This window comes from Gorilla gorilla, chromosome 10, assembly GCF_029281585.2.
Source record: "Gorilla gorilla gorilla isolate KB3781 chromosome 10, NHGRI_mGorGor1-v2.1_pri, whole genome shotgun sequence".
Lineage (NCBI taxonomy): Eukaryota > Metazoa > Chordata > Mammalia > Primates > Hominidae > Gorilla > Gorilla gorilla.
The window spans coordinates 129745297-129771490 of NC_073234.2; the positions used below are offsets into that span (position 1 = coordinate 129745297).

A 26194-nucleotide genomic window follows, 5' to 3' on the forward strand; every position below is an offset into this window, starting at 1 on the left:
AGTGAATAAGTCTCACGAGATCTGATGGTTTTATAAAGGGCAGTTCCCCTACACAAGCTCCCTGCCCTCCCACCATGTAAGACGGGCTTTTGCTCCACCTTTGTCTTCCACCATGATTGTGAGGCCTCCCGAGCCATGTGGAACTGTGAGTCCATCAAATCTCTTTTTCTTTATAAATTACCCAGTCTCAGGTATGTCTTTATTAGCAGCTGAGAACAGACTAATACACCAGGCTCTGTGCTAAGCACTTTATGCTCATTGTCTCATTGAATCCTCAGACAAACGAGGAATCTCTGGGATAAATACTTGTAGTAACCCCATTTTACATATGATCAAATGGAAGGTCAAAGAGGTTAAGAGACTTGCCCAAGGTCACAAAGGCAGTAAATGACAGAGTGAATTTTATAACCCAGTTCAATTAGAGAACAAAGGTGAGATAAATGAGTGCCTGATTCAATACTTGTGTTGTGTTTATTAAAAGGGAATAATAACTCATCCCAGGACCGTAGCCTAACCTCCCAAGAGGACCAAGAAAGCACATGTACCCTAAAACTTAAAGTATAATAATAATAAAATTAAAAAAAAAAAGAAAAGAAAGCACACAAGTAGCAATCTCAGAAAGTGAAGACAAAGAGAAGTATCCAGCCATCACCTTGTTTTTGAGTTGAATATGGAGCATTCCATGATGAGCAGTCGGCTGATCAGTACCAGTACCCAGCTCTGTCACTGATGGGGCCAATGTATCTCATTACAGGAGCTTCATCCCTTCCTCCTCAAGGTAGACAGGAGTGTCCCATCTTTCTCACAGACTCATTTCAATGAACAAACAACAAGCTAGATTTTATTTACTAATTCTAGTTACAAAGATAATTCATCTTCATCATAAGGAAAACTGGGACATCCCAAAAGAACAAAGAAAATTTGAACACCCACAATCCCATCACTGTTATTGTTATATGTCCTAAGAGTGCTTTTGTTTCCTTTCAAGTGTGAATGTATGCTGGTGTGTTTAATCAAATTGAGAAGCTGCTGTGCAAGCTACTTGAAGCTTCTTTAGCTTGCGTTGAATCTTAAACATCTTCTCCACAAATGTGTTTCTTCTTTTTTTATTTTCTTGAGACGGAGTCTCACTCTGTCATCCCAGCTGGAGTGTAGTGGCATGATCTCGGCTCACTGCAACCTCTGCCTCCCAGGTTCAAGCGATTCTCCTGCCTCCCGAGTAGCTGGGATTACAGGCGTGCACCACCACGCCCAGCTAATTATTGTGTTTTTAGTAGAGATGGAGTTTCACCATGTTGGCCAGGCTGGTCGTGGACTCCTGACCTCAGGTGATCTGCCTGCCTCGGCCTTGCAAAGTGCTGGGATTACAGGCGTGAGCCACCACACCTGGCCCACAAATGTGTTTCTTAATGGCCATGTGGTATTTCATCATGCACTAATTTATTTAACCAACTCCATATTATTGGATATTAAGGCTGTTTCCTATTTTGCATGATTTTAAAAAATCATGATAGACTTCCCAGAAAATAAATGTTTATATACATCTCTGATTATTTCCTTCAGACCAACTCCTCAAAGCAGAATTATCAGACTAAATGATTTACACATTAAGACTTTTGATACATTTTGCAAACTCTCCTCCCAAAGGTTTATCTAGTTTGTATTTCCAACCATTAGTTTATGAGATTTCCTACTTTCTCATTAGCAATAGGTAATATTATTTTTTAAATATACATTTGCCAAGTCAATGATTTAAAAAATTATATTTAACTTAAATTTCATTGATTAAAGTCTTTCGGCCAGGTGCAGTGACTCACGCCTGTAATCCCAACACTTTGGCAAGGCGGGTGGATCACCTGAGGTCGGGAGCTTGAAACCAGCCTGACCAACATGGAGAAACCCCATCTTTACTAAAAATACAAAATTAGCCAGGCATGGTGGCACATGCCTGTAATCCCAGCTACTCGGAAGGCTGAGGCAGGAGAATCGCTTGAACCCAGGAGGCAGAGGTTGTGGTGAGCCGAGATTGCGCCACTGCACTCCAGCCTGGGCAACAAGAGCAAAACTCCGTCTCAAAAAAAAAAACATAAATAAATAAAGTCTTTCAAGCATTTGTTGAACATCTGCTGTGTTAAATACTTTGCTGGAAACTTTCACAGATATTATCTCAAATGCACAACAGTTCTTTGAAGCATGTAGAATATCTTCTTTTTTTTTTTTTTTGTAGAGACAGGGGTCTTGCTATATTGCCCAGGCTTATTCCTGGGCTTCAGCAATCCTCCGTCCTTGGCCTCCCGAAGTGTTGGAATTACAGGCATGAGCCATCAAAGCCAGCCAATTATCTTCTTTTTATAGAAGAGGAAACTTAAGGCTTGGGCTAACTTAGGTTTCACGGTAAGCCCTGCCACACACCAGCTGTGTAATCTGGGGGGGAATTTTCAACCTCTCTGAGCTCAAGAATACTAATGAGCTGACCCTCTTGAAAGTTCTTGTGTTTCTTCTGCCCTATAAGCTTGGGTCCTAAACTGTAGAGGACCAGGAAGCCAGGCGGATGCTGTAATACTCCTCTCCTGGGTACAAAAAAACCTACCATCTCACACATCCAGAGTCTGTCCTCTGCAACTTTAGAAATTACCTGGAAAGGAGCCTATCACAATTAGTAGGTCCTGTATGAGTAAAGCTATCGACTGCACATAGTAGAACCTTCCTACATGTTTACTGAATGAAGGCATGTGAACTAGGTGATTACTACCCACTTACAAACCTGCATCTCATTCCTCCATCACAATTTCTGCCTCAGGACTTTGCACAAGTTGTTCCCTCTCTCTGCAATACTTTTCCTCCCAACCTTTTACCTGATTAATTCCTACTCATCATTAGGGCTGTGCTCAAGAGTCACCTCCCCCAGATGGGGTTAGGACCCCTTGCCTTATCCCTTTATGCCATTGGGCACTCTGTCTTTGTAGTAATTTCCACCACTGCAATCCACTGAGGATGCACATAATTTCCTAAGGGCTTTTTCTCTCTCTCACTAAATCATAAGTTCCAAAGGACACAGCCCCTCTCTTTTTGTTCACTGCTGTGTCCCCGGTACTTACCACATGTCCAGTCTAAAGCAAGCACCCACCAAATACATTACAGGACCGTAACAATGTGCATTGTGTGCCTTGCCATGGTTTTATCAACACCATGATGAAACTACATTAACTCTTGGACATTGCATCCTTAATCCTACTGAATCAGTGAAAAGATCCACTATAACAATCGTTTAGAACCCAAAGAGGTTAACCTGTATTGGTTATGAAATGACAGTGTCCCTTGTCTGATTTGTGAAACTTGCTGTGAACATGTTTTTAATGATTTTCCAATGGTGGCAACTGTTTGAGTGGTGAGGTGGGGACACAGATTCCTAATTTGGATGATGTTCCTCTGAAAGCATAAAACTGACTGTTGTATAGAGTTGATAAAATTAGTTTCAAAGGCAATGTCTTCAAAGGCAACTTTTTTTTTTTTTAAACTGAACCCATCAGAATAAATATCTATTTGGAGCACAGTCAGAACCTGTTCAGTGAAACTTTACTAATGCAGTCCTTTGGGGGAACAGGAAAGCCATTGACCTAGTTTCTCCATTGCACTTGAAAGAAGCTGAATTGTCATTTCTTTATAATTAATTCACACTTTTCAGGGCTTCTTTGCCCGGGAAAGGTCCCAGGGGACCTGATTAAATGAATAACTTGTAATCAACAAGCCAATTGTTTCTTTTTCAAGGGGATGTGGCATATTTGATAGCTCTTGATAATTTGAGGGATGCGGGCATCAAAATTACAAAAACAGAACAAATCTGCTGCACAAATGTACTCACCAATTTGCTGCTCTCTTCTGTCCCATATGTGTTCTAGAGCTCAAGTTCACAAATCCTAGATCCATGGATTTAAAATCAATATCTGATTCACTGATGGTTCATAAAGTTATTTGCAGTAGAACCCCCAAAACGCCTGGCTCCAACAATTAATTCAGAGAAAGAGATTCTTGAAAAACCCAAACATTAGGTGTTACATATAATATGACTGATACCATTTTAAATCAGTTGGAATTCCTAAAGACTTTTCTTCTCCAGTGCCTACACAAATTCCATTAAAACAAGTAACCTCATTCCAGGGATATAAACCAGTGGATCATATATTCAGCTTCATCACACTCAAGGACAATGGATCCCAAATTCTCCTGCGATGGGCATGAGAAATCACGTGAGGTGAGAAATTCACATGCAAGACAACCTCTTCCTGTTTCCTCCACTTCCTATCCCCTCTATTCAGTCGGTAGAAAGAACAGGAAAAAAAAAATGGGTGTTCAAGTTCCTTGTACTTGTTTAAGCACATGGTATTTATTAGGCATTAATTGGCACACAAATATAAGGCACGAATACTTAATCCTCACCCTCCCCCCTTAGCAACATAAAGAGACATAATCGCATAGGGACACTCACTTACAAACACACTCACACTCTCTCACGTACTTAAACACACTCAGCCTCACATCTTACCCTGTTCTCTTTATTAGGGTCTGTTTATAAAAAAGGAAAAAAAAATTCTTTTTAATCAAAAAAAGCAAAGCACATTCGAAAGAGGAAAAAAACAAACAAAAAAAAACAAAAAAACACAAACTTGGTTTTGAGTATCAATAAAATTAAAAGCTCTTGGCCAGCTCCTATGCTGGGTTTCATTTCATGTTATTACTTAATTAGAATTCCTATTTATAAATAAATAGTACCAGTAAAATATTACATCTGAAGAACCCTACCATAACACTTTACTTACACACTTTTTTTAATACTGTTTTCGGCTTTCAGTAAACACAGTTTTGTGTCGGCATTGGTGTGGGCGTGGTTTCTTTGGAGAGATATCATCGGTGACTGTGTCTTGCCTCTTCTGTAGGAATTGTGCATTTTGCTTGACATCCAGTTTGGGTTGTTGGTGATGGAGGTTTGGAAGGTTGGGGCTGGCCTTGTGTTTTTCAAAAAAATTTTTTTTAATCAGGAAGAATATTTATTTTGGCTTTTTGTCCACAACTCTTGTCAACACAGAGCTTGCACTGTTATCACAGTCCTGCCTACATGTAAACGGGGGCTTTTTAAGTTTTTCAAAGCAAGCTTTCCGGAAGGGAAGCTATAGGCCACGTTTTAGCGACAGACAGCTGGAAAGACAGAGCTGGCAAGATGGTAGGGCTGAATAAGATAGGATGCCAGGGAGCGTCAGTGTTATCCTGACTCCATGGGTAAGTAGAGGCAAAACTGAGCACGTGATATTGGAGAAGGCAGGACAAAACCAAAGCAAATGGGGACATACGGAGGCTTTTCAGAAACATCACATGGCAGAGGTAGGTGCTTTTCTTAGTCAAGGGGAAACGTGAATTTAGGTTTCAGGGATGGTTTACTTGAAGGGAATCCCGCAAGTACATATTTTGAAATATACTTGCCTCAGACCTCCCCCCAAATAAGGGACTGGGTCCCATTAAGAAAATTGAAAGAAAAAATATATTATCATTTATTATATAACAATGTCAACATTAACACCAAGACAGGGACAGACTCCAACTACGCACTAGGGAAAAACACTCAATGAGGCAAGACTTTCTAGAGCCCAAAAGAAGGAATGGGGGAAGAGATCTGGGGAGTAGCGTGAATGTGGCTGGTTGATGGGTGTGGTGGTAGTGGGGGGTGGGACTCATCTTTTTGTGTTTGTTTTTTTAAGTTTTGAGACAAAACAAGAAAGTCACATTTTTAAAATTGTGGTTTCAAGCTACTGATTAGATCAGCATCCAGCGACCTTGAGTGCAGATGTGAACATTGGGTGAAATGAAAAATCTTGTCCGTGGGGTTCTCTTGGCTACTGTCTCTCTCCTTCTTTCTCTTTCTCCTCTCTCTCTCTCTTTCTCTAAGAAATGTCTGTTGTGAAGCAGGCCTCACTTTAGCTATTGTCGCTCCACTCTGGCACCATGCCAACTCCGTGCACAGAGTGGTACTGATGAGGGGATAGAGTCCTTGGCACGCCATGAGAGTAGAGGAACTCAGGGGGCTGAAGGGTGCCAGGGGACTGCAGGCCAGTCTGAGGCCCACACTGCCTGACCACAGGCTGGTGGGCCACGGAGGTCTGGTGCTGGAACATTCCCTCTCCCAGCTGTGGGGAGCCATGGTTGGCCATGCCAGCCAGCCGAGGGACCAGGGGCCCCGAGGTGAAGTGAGCAGAGAAGTGCTGGTAGGGTAGCCTGTCCATGGGCTGCACGGTGGTGACGGTGCAGCTGCTGTAGGAAGGCATGCTTGGCCACGTGTTGCAGCTGATGTCCTCCAGGCTGGGCACAGGCTCGCTGGGGGGCGCAGAGCTGGCATACATGCAGGCCTGCCGCTGTGCCGACTCTGTCCTGTAGGAGGCACCCAGGCCCTGCTGCTGTGGATAGCTAGAGCGGTAGAAGGAATCTTCTTCACTGGGTGATGTCTCCATGTAGGGCTTCTTATAGGGATGGTCTGTGGTGGAACATTCTTCCTCTGTGAAGACAGGAGAGACAGCAGTGAGGCCAGGAGCAGGCACCAGGCAGCTAAAAGTGGAGACAGTTATTTGGCCAAAGTACTGAAGAATAAGGCCTGAGAGATTGTTAGCCCTAACCGCCATTCTGAAAACAAAAAAAAAGGGGGGTGGATTGTAATGGTTAAGACCTTGGGCTATGGAGTTCTATGCAAACAGTTTGACCTTTCTGGGTTCAGCTTCTTCATCTGTAAGATGGAAAGGGTAGGAAATAGCACTTCCTACAAAGGGCAGTGTTGAGAATTAAATGGGAAAATACATGAAGCACTTAGTCCAGAGCCCAGAAACACTCAATAAATAGCAACTAACCAGGTGCAGTTGTGCACGCCTATAGTTCCAGCTGCTCGGGAGCCCAAGGAAAGAGGATCACTTGAGCCCAGGAGTTTGAGACCAGCCTGGGCAACATAGTGAGACCCCCCCATCTCAAAAATAAATAAATAGCAATTATTACTATCTTTCCTCTTCTCCAGCATGTAAATTTCATAAAAGCAGGACATTGTCTGCCTTATCCATGACTATATTCCCAGAACCTAGTAAACACCTACTATTAACAGTAGCATCAACAATAAGTCAAAACAAACATATACAGTGTGTACTCTGCGTAGCACGATTCTAAGCACTCTCCATGAAGTAACACATTTAATCACAACAACCCCACCAGGTGGGTTTTATTATTATCCTCATCTTACAGATGAGAGAAAAAGGACTCACGGAGGTTAAGAAACTTGCCCAAGGTTTTACATGGCTGATAAACAGTAGAGCCAGGATTAGAATCCAAGTAGTCTGACCACAAAGTCCTTGTTTTTCACTGTCTTGATACATAGAGAAAGCATGCAATAAATATTTGTACGATGGATGGATGGATGGATGGATGGATGGATGGATGGATGGATGGATGGATGCATGGATGCATGGATGCATGGATGCATGGATGAGTGGGAGGGAGCTTGAATGAATGTTCAAATTCTTTCCTGATTCCTTATGTAAGCATGTGCCTAGTTAGTATTTGTTAAGTTGGTACAAGTTAATGTGTTGCTGTTTCCTGCTGAGCAAGTCCCTTCCCTTCCCTGTGTACTAGTTATTTCCTAGTGTAGGGAAGTGGAGATAGTTTTGTCTCTGAAAGGGGGTCTCCTTTCACCACTTTGGGGCCACTGGCCCTTTTGAAAACAAGCAAAAGTGCTGGGCTCTTTCCTAGAAAACTACATTGAAACACAATGTTTTGAAAACTGCATGTGCATACAAGGCTTTGCATACAATTTCAGGGGGTTCAAAGACTCCCTAAAACCCAGACCCCAGGTTAAGAAGCCTAGACATGTCTGGATTTGAATCAGGCTCCTTTACTTAATATCTGTGTGATACCAGCAGGGCATCTACACTCAGAGACTCATCATCATCTCTGAATCAAAGTGAGTAATACTTACCTTACTGGGTAGCTAAGAACTAAGATTGAGCATGTAAGTCTCCTGATTTCCATCAACATGAACAGCTCTTGTTGCAGGGGTAACACCACCAGTCAAGCTCATGGCAGACATAATTCACAATAATACCCTCAAAGTATTCCCTTCAGGGGAAGCAATACTTGGGGATATCTACCAAAGTATAAACCTCAACACAGACTCATTACTTATCTGAAATTTTACCTTCCAAACTGAAAATTCTCTTTCGTCATCTTTCTGTCTCTTTCTAGTCAATAAATGTTAAGAAATTATGTCTGTCTTTGGAGAAGTGAAGAAAAATGAAACACTGGGGCATCCATGCAACTCACTGTGATGGCTCATGGCCATGAAAACAGAATGCTGAACTAAATAACGAGAGGAAATGATCAGAGCTATTATTTATTGAGTACCTACTACATGACCTTACTCTTCATCTCACAGTAATTCCTCAAGGTGTCTGCTGTAATGCCTGTCTCATAAAGGCAGAAACTAAAGCTCAGAGAAGTGACTTGCCCAAGGTCACATGGCTGAGAAGGAACAGAGGCTGGAATCTAAGCCAGATTGGATTGACTTTGCCTACACACCTTGCTTCCAACTCTCTAGATTTCTAATATCCAGTGCCACTCATGCAATCATACAACAGATAATTACTGAGCTGCTCCAAAGTGCTAGGTATTGTGCCAGGTGCTTGAGATAGAGTGGTGAACATGATGCTGCTTTTGGTGCATGTCCTCAATCCCAGTCTATCCTACCATGAGCAGTAAGTGAGGGAGGCTGACACTCTGTGACTGAGAGGTGGTCCTCAGATATAAAGACACAAGTAAGCCATTGACTCAAGACTAAATCCTTTGGCTTTGGACTGGTTTGTAAAATAGCTCCCAAACCCAGGTAGAGTAGCTTGGGTTTGGATTCCACCAATCAGCTCCATTTGTATCAATGTCCAAGTGACACCCACAGATAAGCCAAAAGTATCCACAAACAAAACATATCTCTTAGGGTTGTGCCCACTTAACAGCAAGTAAACTTATTTCCACTAGACTCTTTCTGGGCCACATCTGGGACCTATAGGATACCAAAAAAATTTGTACCAAAAATAAAAAAAAAGAAAAACACACTCTTCCCAGGTGTTCTATCTACATCATGCCAACCATGCAGATGTTTGAAAACATCCAGATGAATGAATGGCCACATTTTTCACCTTTTAACTGTGTGGGGTTTTTTTTGTTTGTTTGTTTGTTTTTGGAGGCTTGAAGACATTGCTATACTCAGCTTCTTTTTGTCCTCACCACCTCCTCCCTTGATTCCTTTCCTTCAATTCTTCCTTCCTTCCCCCAGATTCATAAACCTGAGTGTTTCCATTGTTGCTGGAATCATAACCTTTGGGTTTTCCATTTAACCAGGGTGTTCCCCTTTTCAATAATAGAAAGTACAGCTGCAGGGTACCCTTGGCAAGAGAAAAAAAAAACAAGGCAAACTAACTATTCTCAAGTTTCTGATCCCCTTCCAGATTTGTTACAAGTAAAAAAGGAAGAATAATAAGAAAACGGCCGGAACACATTTTGGAAAATCGTAAAATTATACATTCCAGTCTTTAATATTTAATACCCCAAAGATCTAATGCAGAGCACTAAGAAAAACTCAATCTTGGCTTATTGATGAAAGCAGGTCCTGAACATTCTCAAATTCCTCTCAGGCCTCATCACATTGTAAAGAAATTCCAACTCAAGGATCCAAATTTCAGGTCAGTCATGATAAATGCTCTGGATGTAATCTCTGTGTTTATTTTGGTTATGGCTCAGTTTCTTTCTTTTTTCTCTTCTTTGAGAGCCCAATAACCGTTCAACAGCAAAGACCTATCTCCAGCCAAGTCATGATTAACTTTCAGGGTTGGTAAATGGGCTATATTTAAGTATCAAGTCTTCTGATGAGATGAGTCCACAACTCGGCTTCAGAAAGTTGCATATTAAGAGTGGTCAGTTATATTGCAACTATCCTAAACCGAAATGAGTCTCTTAGGTAACAGTAAATTCTTCCTGATTCTGACCACTCATTATGGCATGGCACTGTAGAAAACCCTAGTACTTTGGATTTTTCTAGATATTTTTGATTCTGGATAAAGTGACTTTAGTAATGCATCCAGGGCACAGATATTAAGGCACAGAGTTACAGCTCCAATGCTCGCTGGCCATGTGACTGTGGATGAATCACCAGGTCATTCCAATCTCAGTTCTTGATTGTAAATGGAGATAATACCTGAACTTTTTATGAGATTTAATTGAGGTAATACTGAGGGCAGTTGAGTTTTTATCTTCCTTGCACATAAAGCATTCAAATCTTGTCTGTCCAAATGACCTGGGTCCATTTTCTTTTCCCTCTTTCTCTTTTGGAAGACTGGACAGATAGCTTTCTGAAAGTTGTCCCATACTTAAAAGTATTTGGGTACATTACAGAGCTGGAAAGCTCACAGAGTGCTTTTAAATACTAATCATATTGAGCAAATATTTTCATTATTCCCAAATAGGTCATTTCTCTTGCCAATTCAGTTCATTCAGATGAAGAACAATTGGCGAGTCTTCCCAGACAGAGACCCTGAAACTCAGAGTAGTAATCTTTCTAGCTGAGTGACCTTCAGCAAGTTGGGAAGGTGGCTATAATTCAGGTCTTCTGACTCACAAAGCAGTGCCCATTCTGACAGATGGCCCCAGGCTTTCCATTTCATGCAACCCTACATGCTCAGCCAACATGAAAAGGTAGCAAACCTTGACTCTTATGGATGAGTGGGTGGATGAGTAGATGGATGGATGGGAGGATAGATGTATGGGTGGGTGGATGGGTGGATGGATGAATAAGTGAGAGGATTGGTGGATGAGTGGGTGGATGGATGGGTGGTTGGATGGGTGGATGGATGCATGGACGGGTGGGTGGGTAGATGGGTGAATGGATGGGTGGGTTGATGGATGAGTGAGTGGATGGGTAGGTGGATGGATGGGTTGATAGATGGGTGGAGGGATGGATAAGTGGGTGGATGGATAAGTGGATGGGTGGGGTGATGGGTGGATGGATGAGTGGGTAGATGGATGAGTGGGTGGATGGGTGAGTGAGTGGATAGATAGATGAGTGATGGATGGGTGGATGGATGAATGAGTGAGTGGGTGGATGGGTGAATGGTGGGTGGATGGATTGGTGGGTGGGTGGATGAGTGGGTGGATGACTTTTTGTTGTTGTTTTTGTTGTTGTTGTTATTTGTTTTTGGTGTCCCCATGCTCTTAGCATAAAGTAGGAAGGGTTGGAATGGTATCGCGCGAAGATTCTCAACGAGAAATCAAAAGACTCAGTTTCAAACATCACCTAGTCACTAGCTGAAACCAATAAATTTACTTACTGGATTATTATATGTCTCATCCAGTAAGAATTCAAGTTTCTTGAGAGTGGGAGCCTTTTCCACCATGTCCTCCACTTATCCCAAGCACCTAGCACAGTGTCCATTATACATTAAGTGCTCAATAAATAAAGATTAATCTGATGCATCCATCCCAGATCTGCCACTCATCAGCCACATAAGCTTAAAATCTAACCCTGTCTCTTGGTCCTCCATTAGACCCCTGCAAAATAGAGATGGGTGGCATCTCCCCTAGTTCAAAGACTGCTGCAGGGAACTGGAGAATCAGCAAAGGAATGGATGTGAAATCGCATTTTAAAACACAGCACTCAGAAAATGCACCCTGCAAAGCCCTTTTCCATATCGAATTCCCCTTCCCCTCTCAATCTCTAACTTTCCTTTGAATATCTGATTCAGCTCATGGCTTTACTAGAATCTTTATTTGGGTTGCTTTTAGTTTCTAATGTGAGTGGGGGTGAGAGTCAGGGGTGGGAGGGAGAAAGACAGACAAGTGCTCTCCCAGGCCCTGGGGTCCTGGATTTGATTGAGTGGCATTGATAAAAGACCTTCCCGGCTTTTTTGGCTCAATCCATCGGGAGAGATAGTTTGGAGACAGCCAGTTCCAAACACAAGGAGCCCTCCGGCCTGCCTGGCCCTGTGACATTTCATTGGGCCTGACTCCTGGGCTCATTGGAAAGGAGACAGACAATGAGGGGAAGTCAGATAGTGGGGCAGGCAGGGGCCAGGGGGAAAACCACCCATGGAGTTATCACTTAACGAGAATCCCAACTGGAAGGAAACCTCGGCTGATTCCTTATCACTTTACAGTGTGGAGGCTGATGATGAATTGCTATTTGTTGTCTCCTAGGCAGGACAGAGAGCCCTCAGTTGGAATGTTCCCTGTCACTGGGAGCTCCCTTTTGGGGGTGGAGGGAGGTGAGAAGGGCAGAGTTTCTGGAAAGGTGAAAGGATTTCTCCAGGGTGCATACCCCATTCACCCTGAGCCCACAGGCCTCAGTATACATCTCGAGCTGGGCCACTCATGAGCTGGGTGACTTTGGGTAAGTTCCTCAGTGTTGGTTTCCAAATCCACAAAGAAGTGGGGTAATTCTTCACCTTGTTATCGCCAACCAGCCACTAAGGCCCGATTCCACCCACATCTCCAGCTTCTCCCCACACCCTGGTCGGAGCCACCGTCTCCTGTTTCAGACCACATGACAGCCTTTCAATGGGTCTCTGGTGCCAGCTAAATAGTCCTGTGCTATCATAGCACAGTGACTGCTTCCAAATAAAGAACTTAGGCATGTTACTCACAAATTTAAATCCCTCCAGTGGACGTGCACTGGTGGTAGGATAAAATCTGACATCTTTCATTAAAATGGCCTATACAGGCTGGCATCTCACTGGTCCCTGCCTTCCCCTCTAGCCCTCATCCCCCACCACTTTGCCCTTGCCCTGAGTGCCAACATCTCAGCCTTCTGTTCACTCCCCAGGGGGCAGGCTCTCCCTCAGCCAAGGGGCTTCATGCATGCTTTCCTCTATGTGTGGATACCCTCACACCTCCCCCTTCTCCTATCCAGCACTCAGTCTCCTCTGATCTCAGCCTCAATGCTTCCCTGATCGCCTACCCTAGAGTGACACTCCAGTTTGATATTCCTTAACACTTTGCATATCTCCTTTATAGCATTCAATCATTTATTTTATTTTATTTATTTATTTTTTGAGACAGGGTCTCTCTCTGTCACCCAGGCTGGAGTGCAGTGGTGCAATCACAGCTCACTGCAGCCTCGAACTCCTGGGCTCAAGCAATCCTCCCATCTCGGCCTCCTGGGTTAGCTAGGACCACTGGCATGTGCCAACATGCCAGGCTAATTTTTTATTTTTTGTAGAGATGGAGTCTCACTATGTTGCCCAGGCTAGTCCCAACTCTTGGACTCAAGCAATCCTCCAGCCTCAGCCTCCCAAAATGCTGAGATTACAGGTGTGAGCCACAGTGCCAGGCTTCACAATTTCAATTAAGCAATTTATAATTACTTGTGTAATGTCCGACCTGCTTGCAACCGTGTGAGCTTCATAAGGGCAGGCCTGTGGCAAGCACATGTTCATTGAGCACTTGTAGGTGCCAGACACTGTTCTAGGTGCTTTCTGTGGATGATCTCATTTCCTCTCATCACAACCATATCAAGCAGGTGCTATTGTTATCCTCATTTTGCACAAAAGATAGTTGAGGCCCAGAAAGGTAAAACAACTTGCCCATGGGCACACAGCTGCAAAGTGTCGTCAACTGTATTACTACAGTGGATCAGCCCCCAACTCCAGCTTCCCCAGTGGCCACTCCAAGTTGATTTTAAGCTCATCCAAGGATCCATCAAACACTCCATGAAAGTCAAGTCATAACCTAAGAGGTTTGTGAACCGTGCATTCAAAGCCTCCCTGCCGCATCCTTCAGGGATGCATTTATAAGGATGCTGCTGTAAATATTGAACCTAAAAAGCACCATGATCCTTTTTAACTTCTTCCTGCCTGTCTTTTGGTCTGGCATTAATTTAATCGATTAGAGCTCCCGAATTCAAACCTGGTGAGCTCTTAATCAGCATGTTTGACCCAGTCTCAAAGACAGATCTTCAGTGGAAAATGAAATTTTGACATTGTAGCAGATGAGCAAAGGTAACCAAGACGGTATAGAGTGATGGTGAAATGCACAGGTATAGAATCTGCAGACCAGGCTGGGGTTCAAGAACCACTGGCAGTTTTTGTTTGGAACCTTTCTGAGCCTCAGTTTCCCCATTGATAAAGTGGGTTAATAATAGCATCTACTCCATAGTGTTGTCGAAAAAGCTTGGTCTGGGACTTAGGAAGGGCACCCTTAAATATAATATAAAACAGAATCTCTATTCAGGGACCTGTATCCCATAGGACATTCTTAACCTCCTGCTCATGACTAAAGAGGCAGACATATTTGCAGGCATCTGGTCTCCAGTCCATCCGGCAGCAGACGTGCCGGGAGTCATGCCAGGGGGCCTGTTGGAGTGATATTGTTCAGGCCTTTGAGATTGAAGGAGTTTGGATTGGCTTCAGGTAAGTCTGGAAGTCAGGCCTCATCCAGGTCAGCTCCTAGCCTCATGTAAATACCAATGACAGCTCTTCCCTCCTTTAAAACGCAAGATTGGTAAATGTCAAATAGTCAAACTATGTTACTTTCCTCATGTAACCCCAGCTCCAGAAAAAGCTACCAAAGCATCCATTCCCACTGGTTGTTAGCGAGTTGTTTTTTCCTAAAGGGCTAGGCACTGGGCACTGGATTCACAAAGGCTTGTGTTGACCACTGAGGCTGTGAGGTTCAACAGGCCACTTTGTAGATTAAAACTGGTGTCTTTTAGAGCAAAACAGCTACTACTTTCTGAGTCAACCCTGAGATAACATGTGATGGGTATGATTTTTTGACATCTCTGCACCAAGCCTATGAGACAAGCCCTGAGCCCATATTTACAGATTTTTAAAAACAAGGCTTGGAAAGGTTAAGCAACTTGTCACTACTTATAAAAATTTTTAAATTGCAAAGGTGAACTTCATCCTGATTGATTCTGCAGACCACAGATGTAAACTTTAGCCTACCCCATCCCTTCTGTATCTGTCTTCTCAAGCTCTCACCTAGAGAGGCAGTCTTCTCTGGGAAGACTGATTAAATTAATGCCAGTCCAAAGACAAGAGGCAGATTCCTCCTGGGAATCACCTTCTGGAGCGATATCTGCCACATACCCAATCATAGCTACCACCTACTGGGTACTTGCTAACTATCAGATGCTTTAGGAAACATATCATTTACAAAGTGAGAAACTGAGGCTAGGAGAGGCTAGAACACCTGAGTGAGGTCACTCAAGAAGCAGGGAGCAGAGATGAGATTCAAACCCGCATCTCTCTGTCCCCAAAGGCTGCAGTCTCCCCACCATACCATCTACAGCTCACACCAAGCAATGGTTCTATTGAGCTGAACTCCACCACACCACCTGTGCCAAACACTTCTATTCTGGCTCACAAAAAGGGCCACCAGAAAATTCTTTCTTTAGCTTAGCCCCTTTGGACTTGGATGACTTAGAAAAAAAAAAAGCCATTTATTTCTCATGTGGCAAAGAAAACTGAGGAATGCCTCAGCTTAGTAGATTTAAATGGGGGATGAGACGGGGAAAATCATTTGTGATGTGTGTGTGTGTGTGTGTGTTGGTTTTGATCAGGAAAAAAAAAAAGAGTTCAAAATCCACCTGGGAGAAACACTGACACATATGCCAGAGAAGCATTCATAGTCACAAGGGGTTTTCCTGCATCACGGCTTGTAACACCATCACGGACCACTCAAGCAACCTCCCTGCCTACCAGAGGGAGTGACAAAATAAACTCCATTTTATCCTTTCCAGTCAATTCTTCCTCCTTAGCAGTTAAAAATAAAATAAGGCAGTCTAGGTTCATAAAAAGATACCCAAAACACATTCTAAAGTTTAAAAGAAAAAAAACAGCAAGTTGCAAAATACATACAGTGTGATTTCATCTATATTAAAAGTTTTTTAAAAAAATTTTGGGTGTGGTGGCTCAGGTGTGTAATCCCAGCACTTTGGGAAGCCAAGGCAGGTGGGTCACTTGAGCCCAGGAGGTTTAGACAAGTCTGGGCAACATAGTGAGACCCTGTCTCTACAACAACAACAAAAATTTAGTGCAGTGTGTGAACGCATGCCTGTAGTCCCAGCTACTAGGGAGGCTGATGTGAAAGGATCACTTAAGCCCAGGTGGTTGAGGCTGCAGTGAGCCATGACTACACCACTGCACTCCAGCCTGGGTGATAGAGCAAGATCCTGTCTCAAAAAAAAAAAAAAAAAAAAAAGTAAAAATAAATCTAGTTCTTTCTCTGCACTCTCCACGTGTGTGTGTGCATAAATGAATACAATAGGTCTGAACATTTCAAATAAGCTTTCTCCAAAGGAGGGGCTGGAACTGGGGGTAGGAACATGTCAAGGGAACTTTTTGTTTTAGCTGTTTGGTTTAAATTTCTTATCTCCATATATTTTTGTGTTGTTTACATTTTTAAATAAATAAAGTAAATAAATGCATACTCCTCACCCCCTCACCCCCAACCCAAGGAAAGGAAAAGGTAAGAAAGAAAGCGAATTGACCAGGGGTGATCACACTCACCTTTCCTCTTGGTACAATGGTAAATTTGGCTATGCTCTTGGGGCAGTGGGTATGGGTTGGGTGGAGGCAGGAGGTCCTGGGAGGGGCCGGAAACACCATTCTCACACTGGTATTGGGACCCCAAATTGGATGAGGTGGAGAGAGCTCGAGACTCGCTGCTGAAAGGACTGTGGTTGGAGGCCACTTTTTGCCTCACGGTGCTCCTGGGGACCACAGGATATTCTTTACTGAAAGAGAAAAGATGGGAGATAACAAATATCAGTGCCCTGATACAGATTTCCTGAGTGGCTGAACCAGGCGTGAGAGAATCCACCAGAAAAGTCACAGAATAAGGAAAAAAAAGGGGTCTTTGATGAATAAAATGATCCAGTTATATTCATGTCCATCATGTTTCACAAATGTATATTTGGGTACTAATTTTTCATGCCTTATACATTAGGCAAGTAGATTTACCAACAGTTCTATACCTCAGCAGAAAAGTAAATAAACACCCCCAGTTAAGAACCCCTTTTAACAATCAATAAACACACATGGTATTTTGAAATATGTCAATTTAGTCTATGTATGTCTTTAAATTCCCTAATTTGAAAGCTAGTTAATCTGAGTATTTATTTAGACTTAACCTGTGGGTGTCCATCTTTAAGGTGGGGCTCAGGTCATTGCTCAAAGTTAGTAAAAACTGGTAGCTGACAACCTAGGAAGTTCAGGTATAATCCTAAGTTACTCTCATCTGGATAGATTGCTGCTAGTGTCAGAATTTCCTCCTGAGCTTCTGTCCTTGTGGCCACTGATATACTTAACTTCTCCATACCTTAGTTTTCCCATCTGTAAAGTAGGGATAATGAATGTCCCCAGTTCAAAGGGCTATTGATAGAAGAAACGGGTTAATGAGTTAACCATGAAAAGACTCAGAAAGGTACATGGCACACAGTAAATGCTCAACAAATGGCAACCATCGTCATTACTGTTATTGTTTTGGGCAGAGAGAATAGAGGGAGGGAAAAAAGAGAGGGAAAGAAAATGAGAAAGAAGGAGGAACAAGGACATAGAAGATTTAAAAAGAAAGAAAGAAAAAAGAAAGAAAAAAAGAAAGAAAGAAAAGAGAAAGAAAGAAAAGAAAAGAAAAAAACAGCTTGGGATCTAAGATTACGCAGCTCCCAATTCAGGCCCCATCCCTATCCCTTACAGGTTGTGTGTCCATCTGACACACAACCCTCCCCTGAGCTTCAGGGCTCACACAGGCAAAGTAAGCATAATAAAAATTCCATGACATCATAGGTATAGCATCCCTCAATGTGCTCAAAATCTGGCCCCTCACACTCCTAGGATTGGTCCTCCACATTCCCTTACCTTCAGATTTCATACCAAGTGTTCCCATTTTTTTTCCTCAGAAGGACTCAGTAGAAACCTCTCCTGGGAAGAAGGAAAGTCGTGCTATGCAGCACCAGGAGGCTCAAAGGAAATGAGAGAGGTGGGGAATGGATGGGATGTGGAAGGTTGCAGAGGAGTAGAGAGAAGGTGGGTGGGGTGGGGGTGATGCTTCAAGATAGAAGGGACAAAGAGAGAAATATCCAAGTATGTGAGAGAAGAAGAGCTTGACCCCTAACATCCCATACCCAGCATTTAGGATGGGGATAGGGAATCTTGGGCATGGCATTTACAAACTGCATATATTGCTAAACAGCCATTTAAAACATATTTTGGTAACTATATTTCAAATATAATTGGCTTCTCTTGTAACCTATGTATTCTATTTCATGCATTTAATCATATTATTCTTAGAGATGATTCATGGGCTTCAACACACTGCCAGAGAGGCCCATGGCATCAAACAGGTTAAGAACCCCTATCCTAGAAGGAGCATGTGTCAGTAAATCCCAAACTTCAGTCAGACACAACTTTCACCGTGACCTAGAGCCATCTATTCTTTAACTTATGACATTTTAAAAATTAATCATTTATCTAAATAAGTTAAGCTTCACTATAAGTGATCATATCTGTGAAATTACAGGCTTGTGGTGCTAATTATAGTTCTTTTAATGCAATTAAGACAAATGTTTATGTGCCTATGGTCATAGCAACTCAGGAGGCTGAGGCAAGAGGATTGCTTGAGCCCAGGAGTTTGAGGCTGCAGTGAGCTGTGACTGCACCATTGCACTCCAGCCTGGGTGACAGAGCGAAACCCTGTCTCAATCAATCAATCAATCAATCAATCAATGCTTAACTATTAAAATTAAAGAGTATACCTGAAATAATATCATGCGCAAAGAGCTACACATAACGCATTTTGAAGGATCTTGAATTCGTCCATTTCATCCTTACTATGACTCTGTGTGATAGGTATTATTTTTGATCCCATTTTACAGATGAGGAAATTGAGGCCCAGGGAGATAAAGCAACTTGTTCAAGATCACAGAGTTAGAAAGAGACACAACTAGAATTCTAATCCAATCATTTCCTCATAACTTTTGCATTGTCTCCTAATGATGTCTTTCAATTTTTACAACACAATATGCTTTTAGGGGAGCAGGGTTTTGGGGCACAAGACTCTTTCTACTTCTACCCCCTCAAGTGTGTGAACATCTCCACCCTATGCCCCTGCCTTTGTTTGTCATGTGAAAGCACACCAGAGTGGCCAGGCAGGAACACAGAGCATCTGCCAAGTTTCCATGAGTCTACAGACACCCTCAGGACACCCAGGGGTCTCCTAGCCCAGCTTCCCTGTGCCATCTCAGGACCAAAGCTGGAGCCATCTGAGCAGCCGCACCAGTCAGAATCTCCCACTGGGGCCAGGAGGCTGAAGGGAATGGAATTAGCTTTATAGCTCTTGCTTTGTGGTTCAAGCTACGTAATGGGAAAAAAAAAAAAAAAAAAGAAAAAGAAGAAAAATTATAATAACAATAAAACATTATAAAAGTTGTCAAAACTTGCCGGCAATTCTATTTAGATCTATTTAGTTCCAATATTTTGCTGTCAGAGCTCCAAGAGGAAGGGGGAAATCTCTTTTGGTTTTATATTTTTAATAGAAACGGTTTTTCTTTTTAATTAAAGAAAATAACCTCCAAAAAATGTTGGCTGAGAGAATTTACAAGAGAATGTATCAATGGACTCCGTGGAATTCTCCGTTCCAGTACAGCCAAATTGCAAAATTGCTCTCTGGAAAGGCCAAGTCCTGCTTTTGATTACTAACACAGAAGTGGGAAAAGCAATATCATCCCAATAACCACTTGTCCCTCACAGCTTGTTTCCCTCTAAAGAGCCTGAAACATCATCCCCATCACCGATCATGAACATCTCTGTTAATGCCTGAAATATGATGTCCCCAAACCCCTCTGACAGGTGTCAAAATATGGGCATGGAATGGGGAAGTGACTTCTCAATCATTATAGAATTACACAGGCAAAGGAAAGAAAATGTTAAAATCAAACAACAGCGGGGCAATTTTCACAGAGCTCATCCATGGATCAAAGGAACGGTCAACCAAAGAGACATGGTTAGTATCATTATGGCAGAAATCTCTAAAGTCCTCCGGATGAGAAGATAAAACTATTTTCTTCTACAGCTTAAGAACATCCGTGAAGAAGCAAGGACACAAGAGAATTAAAGTGAAAGTTGAAAAGCCCTTCTGTCTCTAGAAATACAGGCAGCAAAAGGAGCCTGCTCTTTTTTTAATCATCATCATCATCATTCTCATCTACATTGTTCTTCAAGTGCCTCCTAATGTTCCAGCCACTGTACTGCTTGACTTATATGCTTATCCTGATTTGATCCTGGCAAGAACCTCATTTCACAGGTACAGTTACATTTACATTAGAGATAAGAAAATGCAGATGGGCCAGGCACAGTGGCTCACACCTGTAATTCCAGCACTTTGGGAGGCTGAGGCAGGCAGATCACTTGAGGTCAGGAGTTCAAGACCAGTCTGGTCAACATGATGAAACCCTGTCTCTACTAAAAATACAAAAATTAGCTGGGCATGTACTTGGGAGGCTGAGGTAGGACAATCACTTGAACCTGGGAGGTGGAGGTTGCAATGAGCCAAGATCGCACCATTGCACTCCAGCCTGGATGACAAGAGTGAAACTCTGTCTCAGAAAAGAAAAGAAAAGAAAAGAGAAAAGAAAAAAGAAAAGAAAGAAAAGAAAAGGCAGGTACAGAGAGGTCGAGTGACTTGTCCCAGACCACACAGCTAAGAGGCAAAGCTGAGTCTCACCCAGGGTCAATCCTATTCCAAAACTCATGCCACCTAATACTTTTAAAAAAGCACACACACAGAAATGTATTTTCTCATAGTTCTGGAGATGTGGGTGCTAGCATGGTCAGTTTCGGGTGATGCCTGTCTTCCTCGCTTCTGATGGCCGCCTTCCCTCAGTGTCCTCACATGCCAGGCAGGGAGGGTTAGAGTGGGGGATGATCTCTCCCTCTCTCTCTCTCTCTATCTATCTATCTATCTTCCTCTTTTTTATATGGCCACCATCCTGTGAGATTAAAGCCCCACACTTATGACCTCATTTAACCTTTTTTTCCTATCAGTTATCATGTTTATTTTTTTCACATGACATTTTTAAAATTTTTTTGTTTTGGGGGAATAGGTAGTGTTTGGTTACATGGATTAGTTCTTTAGTGGTGACTTCTGAGATTTTGATGGACCCATCACCCGAGCAGTGTACACTGTACCCAATATATAGCCTTTTGTCCCTCATACCTCTCCCGCCCTTCCCTCCAAGTCCCTATATCAAGGGGAATGGTGGAACAGGGATGAGTGATAAAAGTCCCCATAAGCCCATTATATCAGCCACCTAACTAATACTTAATAATAAGCAATTGTTACCTCCTTACCAACTACTTGGCAAATCCCACTTTATAAAGCATGCTGGTAATGAGAGAATTGGATATTGGCTCCATCCGGGCAATATCAAGATCTACTGATCTACCCTACTGTTTGCAGAAACTTTAGTTTGCAACAGTCAAATCTCACTGCTCTCTGCTGTATCAAGCAGCTACACCTGCATCCCACGGACAAGCTCTGACAAGAGTCTGGGACCCCCGACCCCAACACGAGCTGGGGGTCCTGAGTACCTCAGCTGGCCTTGGGTATCAGCGCCCACAGACCAGCTTCTCTCCAGCTCTGCCCTTCTCTCACATTCTGTTCCACGTGAGCGAGTGCAATGAATGACGCCATTGTCGCTGGGTCTGGGTTGTAAAACGTTACAAGGGAATATTGAAATCCACGGCCAAACTGCATCCTCAGCCTCCCTCCAGCTAATGAACACCCGGGAGAACGTTTTCCACCATAGCCGACTGAATTGGCCTTTTCACGGGAGCAGGTGGCAGGGGCGCTGGCATGTTCAGATTTTTGTGTTTGTTTGTTTTCCCCTGGTGATCCTTACCCAATTTCTGGCAGCCTTTTTCAAACAACTAAAGCAGTGCACTGGGGCAAGGCGAGGGACTGTAAAATCCCTCTTCTCTTGGAGCAAATTCCTCTTCTCGATAGCATTTTAATCTGTGATTAAAATTAAAAAGGGGGCCACATCACCCCTTGAGAGCTTTGTTGATATATTAACATTCTAATTCTAATACACTTGAGGAAGTTGTTCTGATCTAACATGCATGGACACGGCAGGGACTGCGGAGGGCACACCCAAGGCTGGATTTCGCCTAGTGCAAATAGTAAATAATCACTGGCTTCTTCAAGTCTGCAAAGTGCTTACTCAGTTTACACTACACCAGCAGGAGAAGGGCGCTGGGTACCATGTTGCTGATGAGAATAAGGGGACACAATGTTCTCACTTATAAGTGGAGCTAAAGAATGTGTACAACCTGGCCGTGGACATAGAGCATGGAATAACAGACATTGGAGGCTCCGACAGGTGGGAGGTGGGTGAGGGATGAGAAATTAGTTAATGGATACAATGTACACTATTAAAGTGATAGTTACACTAAAAGCCCAACTTCACCACTATGCAACAGATCCAGGTATAAAAGCTACCCTTGTACTCTCTAAATTTATACAAATTTCAAAAAAGAATGGGGGTAAGGGCACAAAGAGGTTATAAAACTTTCCCATTGTCAGTTTTTTCTTTTGTTTTTAAGACTAACTCTCACTCTGTTGTCCAGGCTGGAGTGAGGTGGCATGAACATAGCTCACGGTGACTTCAAGCTCCTGGGCTCAAGGGGTCCTCCTGCTTCAGCCTCCCAGGTAGCTGGAACTGTAGGCATGTGCCACCACACCCAGCCAATAGTTGTATATTTTTTTTTTTAGAGATGGGGTCTTGCTATATTGCCCAGGTTGGTTTTGATCTGGCCTCAAGTGATCCTCCCCTCTGCCTCCCAAAGCACTGGGATAATAGGCATGAGCCACCTTGTAAGGCCTAAATTTCCCATTGTTGACTCAACCAGGGCTATATGATTTGAGGGGTGCCAAGAAACTCAAAGGCACTTCTCTCCCTGGCCTTAAGCACCCACCACTTGTAAAAATTTTGGTTTGGGGCCTTGGGTCCCACTTGTTAAATCTGTAGATAATATAGTATCAGAGTGGTTGCATCAAGCTCAGGCTCCGAAGTCAGGCCAGGTGAATGTGCCTTCCTTCAGTATCCAGCCACGAACTAGACCACTACGTTGCTGGCTAGTTTCTTCCTTTACCCAAGCCTCAGTCTTCTGTCTGTAAAATGGGGATAATAAAACAGCCACCTCTTTGGGGTTATAAAATGAAATGATGCATGGGAAGGCTTAGCGCATATATATACATACATACACACACACACACACAGACACTGGGGACACATTGCTCAATAAACACTATTTTGTAAATATACATTAATATATTTTGGAGCAGAGGTTCTTACCCAGCAAGGGCTTCAAATGGGTATGAATACCCAAAAATGTCAAATATTTAGAGCTGATCACTTTTTCTAGGAAGAGGTTCACATTTGCATTGGCTACTCAAAAAGGGTCTGTGACTCAAAAGATGGTTTTGACTCAAACTATAGAGATGGTTCGGAAATCATGGAGAAAAGTCCCAGACAATTCATGACATCACCCTTTGTCTCAGTTTCCCTGTTTGCATAATGGAGAACAAGAGGCCTATCTCACAGGGCAGGTGTGGATTCTGCGGGTAAAAGCTAGGTGTAAAACTACAGACAAAAAAGGACAATTCAAGCTAAACTTTGTAAAACTACAGACATGAAAGGACAATTCAAGCTAAAGTTTGTTTGTTTGTGTTTGTTTTTGAGACAGTCTCGCTCTGTCGCCCAGGCTGGAGTGCAATGGTGCAATCTCAGCTCACTGCAACCTCTGCCTCCCAGGTTCAAGCGATTCTCCCGCCGCAGCCTCCCAAGTAGCTGGGACTGCAAGCACCCACCACCATGCCCGGCTAATTTTTGTATTTTTAGAAGAGACGGGGTTTCACCATGTTGGCCAGGCTGGTCTCAAACTCCTGACCTTGTGATCTGCCCACCTCGGCCTCCCAAAGTGCTAGGATCATAGGCATGAGCCACCGCACCCAGCCTCAAGCTAAACTTTTAATGAATTTACGGTAATAATTCATCAAATAGTCTAGTACTGAATTGAACAGCCAATATTTTAGTCCAGTCTTGTAAACTAACCATTTAAACCAGCTTAACTATGACTTAGGTTTAGTCTTTTCTTTTACATGATTTCGGAACAGGGGTAGGGTGGTGAGAAGGAGTCCTCCAAGGCCTCAATCCTTCTGGAAGCTGGAATGTTACAGCTTTCTCAAACTGCTTTCTGTACCAAAGGGATTGCCTTGGGGCATCCTTTGTTCTGGGGAAAATCATGTGGAGGCCACTGATGATTCAGAAGTAAGCCAAGGACTTCCTGGTGATCTTCGCTTCCGAGGATGACCTTGGCAAAGTCACCCAAAGCAACTATTTCTGAAGGAATGCTAAATGTTTTCTGCGCTAATATAAAAGTCTGCCTCCTTCCCTGTTCAGAACAACTACAAGGTAGCAGGTCTCTTGGAAAATAAAATTTTAATGTGAGGATGTTAATTAGTGGAGTTGGGTGATTGGGGGACACGGCTTAGGGTGGGGATGGACAAAGACGAGGAACTTCCTCTAGGGGAGTTGGTTTCAAGCTTGGCTGCATACCATAATCACCTGGGAAATTAAAAATATATATATTGACACCGAAACTCACCCCCAGGGAATTTGATGTTATTGTTCTGGGGAACAGCATGGACACTGGGAGTTTTTAAAAGCTTCCCAGGAGAAAGAAGTCTTCCACAAAGAGTACACACTGGATGATCCTATTTGTATGAAATTCTATAACAGACAAAACTAACCTATAGTGAAAAAAAGTCAGGACATTGATTGCCTCTGGTGAAGAGAAGGAGGCAGGGAGTGACAAGGGGGCAGGAAATGAGAGAATTTTCTGGGGTGATGGGAATGTTCTATATTTTGATAGGGGCTTGGGTTTCACAGGTATGTGCATGTGTCAAACAGTGAGAGGTGTACTTAAGATTTGTACATTTCACCCTATATAAATTCAACCTAAAATAAAGGAGTGTGAACAAAAATTGAGTCCTAGTTAATGATGTACACACTGTAGTGTTTGGGGTAAAATGTACTCATGTCTGCAATTTAATTTGAAATGCATCAATAAAAAGAAGGAGGGAGGGAGAGAGGGATGGAAGGATGGCTAGATGAATGGATGGATAGGTGAGTGGATGGAGGGATATGTGGTAGAGCAAATATATAGCAAAATTTTAATTGTAGACTAAGCAGTGAGTACATGGGCACTCATCGTACAATTCTTCCATGTTTCTCACACGCCTTCGATTTTTCATAGTAGAACACTGAGGGGAGGACTACAGGTAATTCTAATGTTCAGTGTGAGTTGAGTACTAAGCAGAGAAAAGGGTTGCCTTTTGTGTAAAATGGCCCATACATGGGCTTTGTTTGCAGAAATACAATCACGTGTTCATCTGCATTCCCTAGTGCTCACTCATTCTCTAGATCCAAGGGATTACCCAAGTGTGATCAGGGGACACCTCCATCAGAGCCACTGGAGAAAAGTGTTGAAGGGCAGTTTCCGACCCATCCCTGAAGCCACTGACTCAAACCTCTGAGAGTGAGACCTAGAAATCTTTTTTAACAAGCCCCCCAGGTAATTGTGATGTCTACCAAAAGTTTGAGAAACACTGCTCAATTGTGGATGAATGAAACATACAACTCAATAGTGGTGAAAAAAATCCCATTAAAAAATGGGCAAAAGACCTGAATAGACATTTCTCAAAAGAAGACATACAAATAGATAAGAGGTATAATAAAAATGTACAACTTCATTACTCATTGAGGAAATACAAATCAAAGCCACATGAGATATATCACCCTACACCTGTTAGGATGGCTATTCTCAAAAAGACAAAAGATAACAAATGTTGGCAAGGATGTGGAGAAAAAGGAATCCTTGCACACTGCTGGTGGGAATGCAAGTTGGTGCGGCCACCATGGAACACAGTATGGAGGTTCCCAAAAAAATTAAAAATAGAACTATCAGCCAGGTGCAGGGGCCCACGTTCTGTCATCCCAGCACTTTGGGAGGCCAAGGCAGGAGGATCACTTGAGCTCAGGAGTTCAAGACTAGCCTGAGCAACATAG

The 26194-nt window shown here is 42.9% G+C and overlaps 1 protein-coding gene across 2 annotated transcripts in view; it reads right to left on the reverse strand.

Moving 5' to 3' along the window:
• Positions 1 to 4343: 4343 nt before the first annotated feature.
• The window catches only part of TBX5 (T-box transcription factor 5), a 54107-nt gene continuing 32256 nt past the window's right edge, over positions 4344 to 26194 (reverse strand). For both annotated transcript variants that reach the window (XM_004053950.5, XM_004053949.5), the window contains exons 8-9: positions 16575 to 16801; positions 4344 to 6541 (exon numbers count right to left, since the gene is read on the reverse strand). In XM_004053950.5, the coding sequence (XP_004053998.3) occupies positions 5967 to 6541; positions 16575 to 16801 (802 nt within the window). In that variant the 3' untranslated portion in view covers positions 4344 to 5966. The remainder of the gene's footprint in view (positions 6542 to 16574; positions 16802 to 26194) is intronic.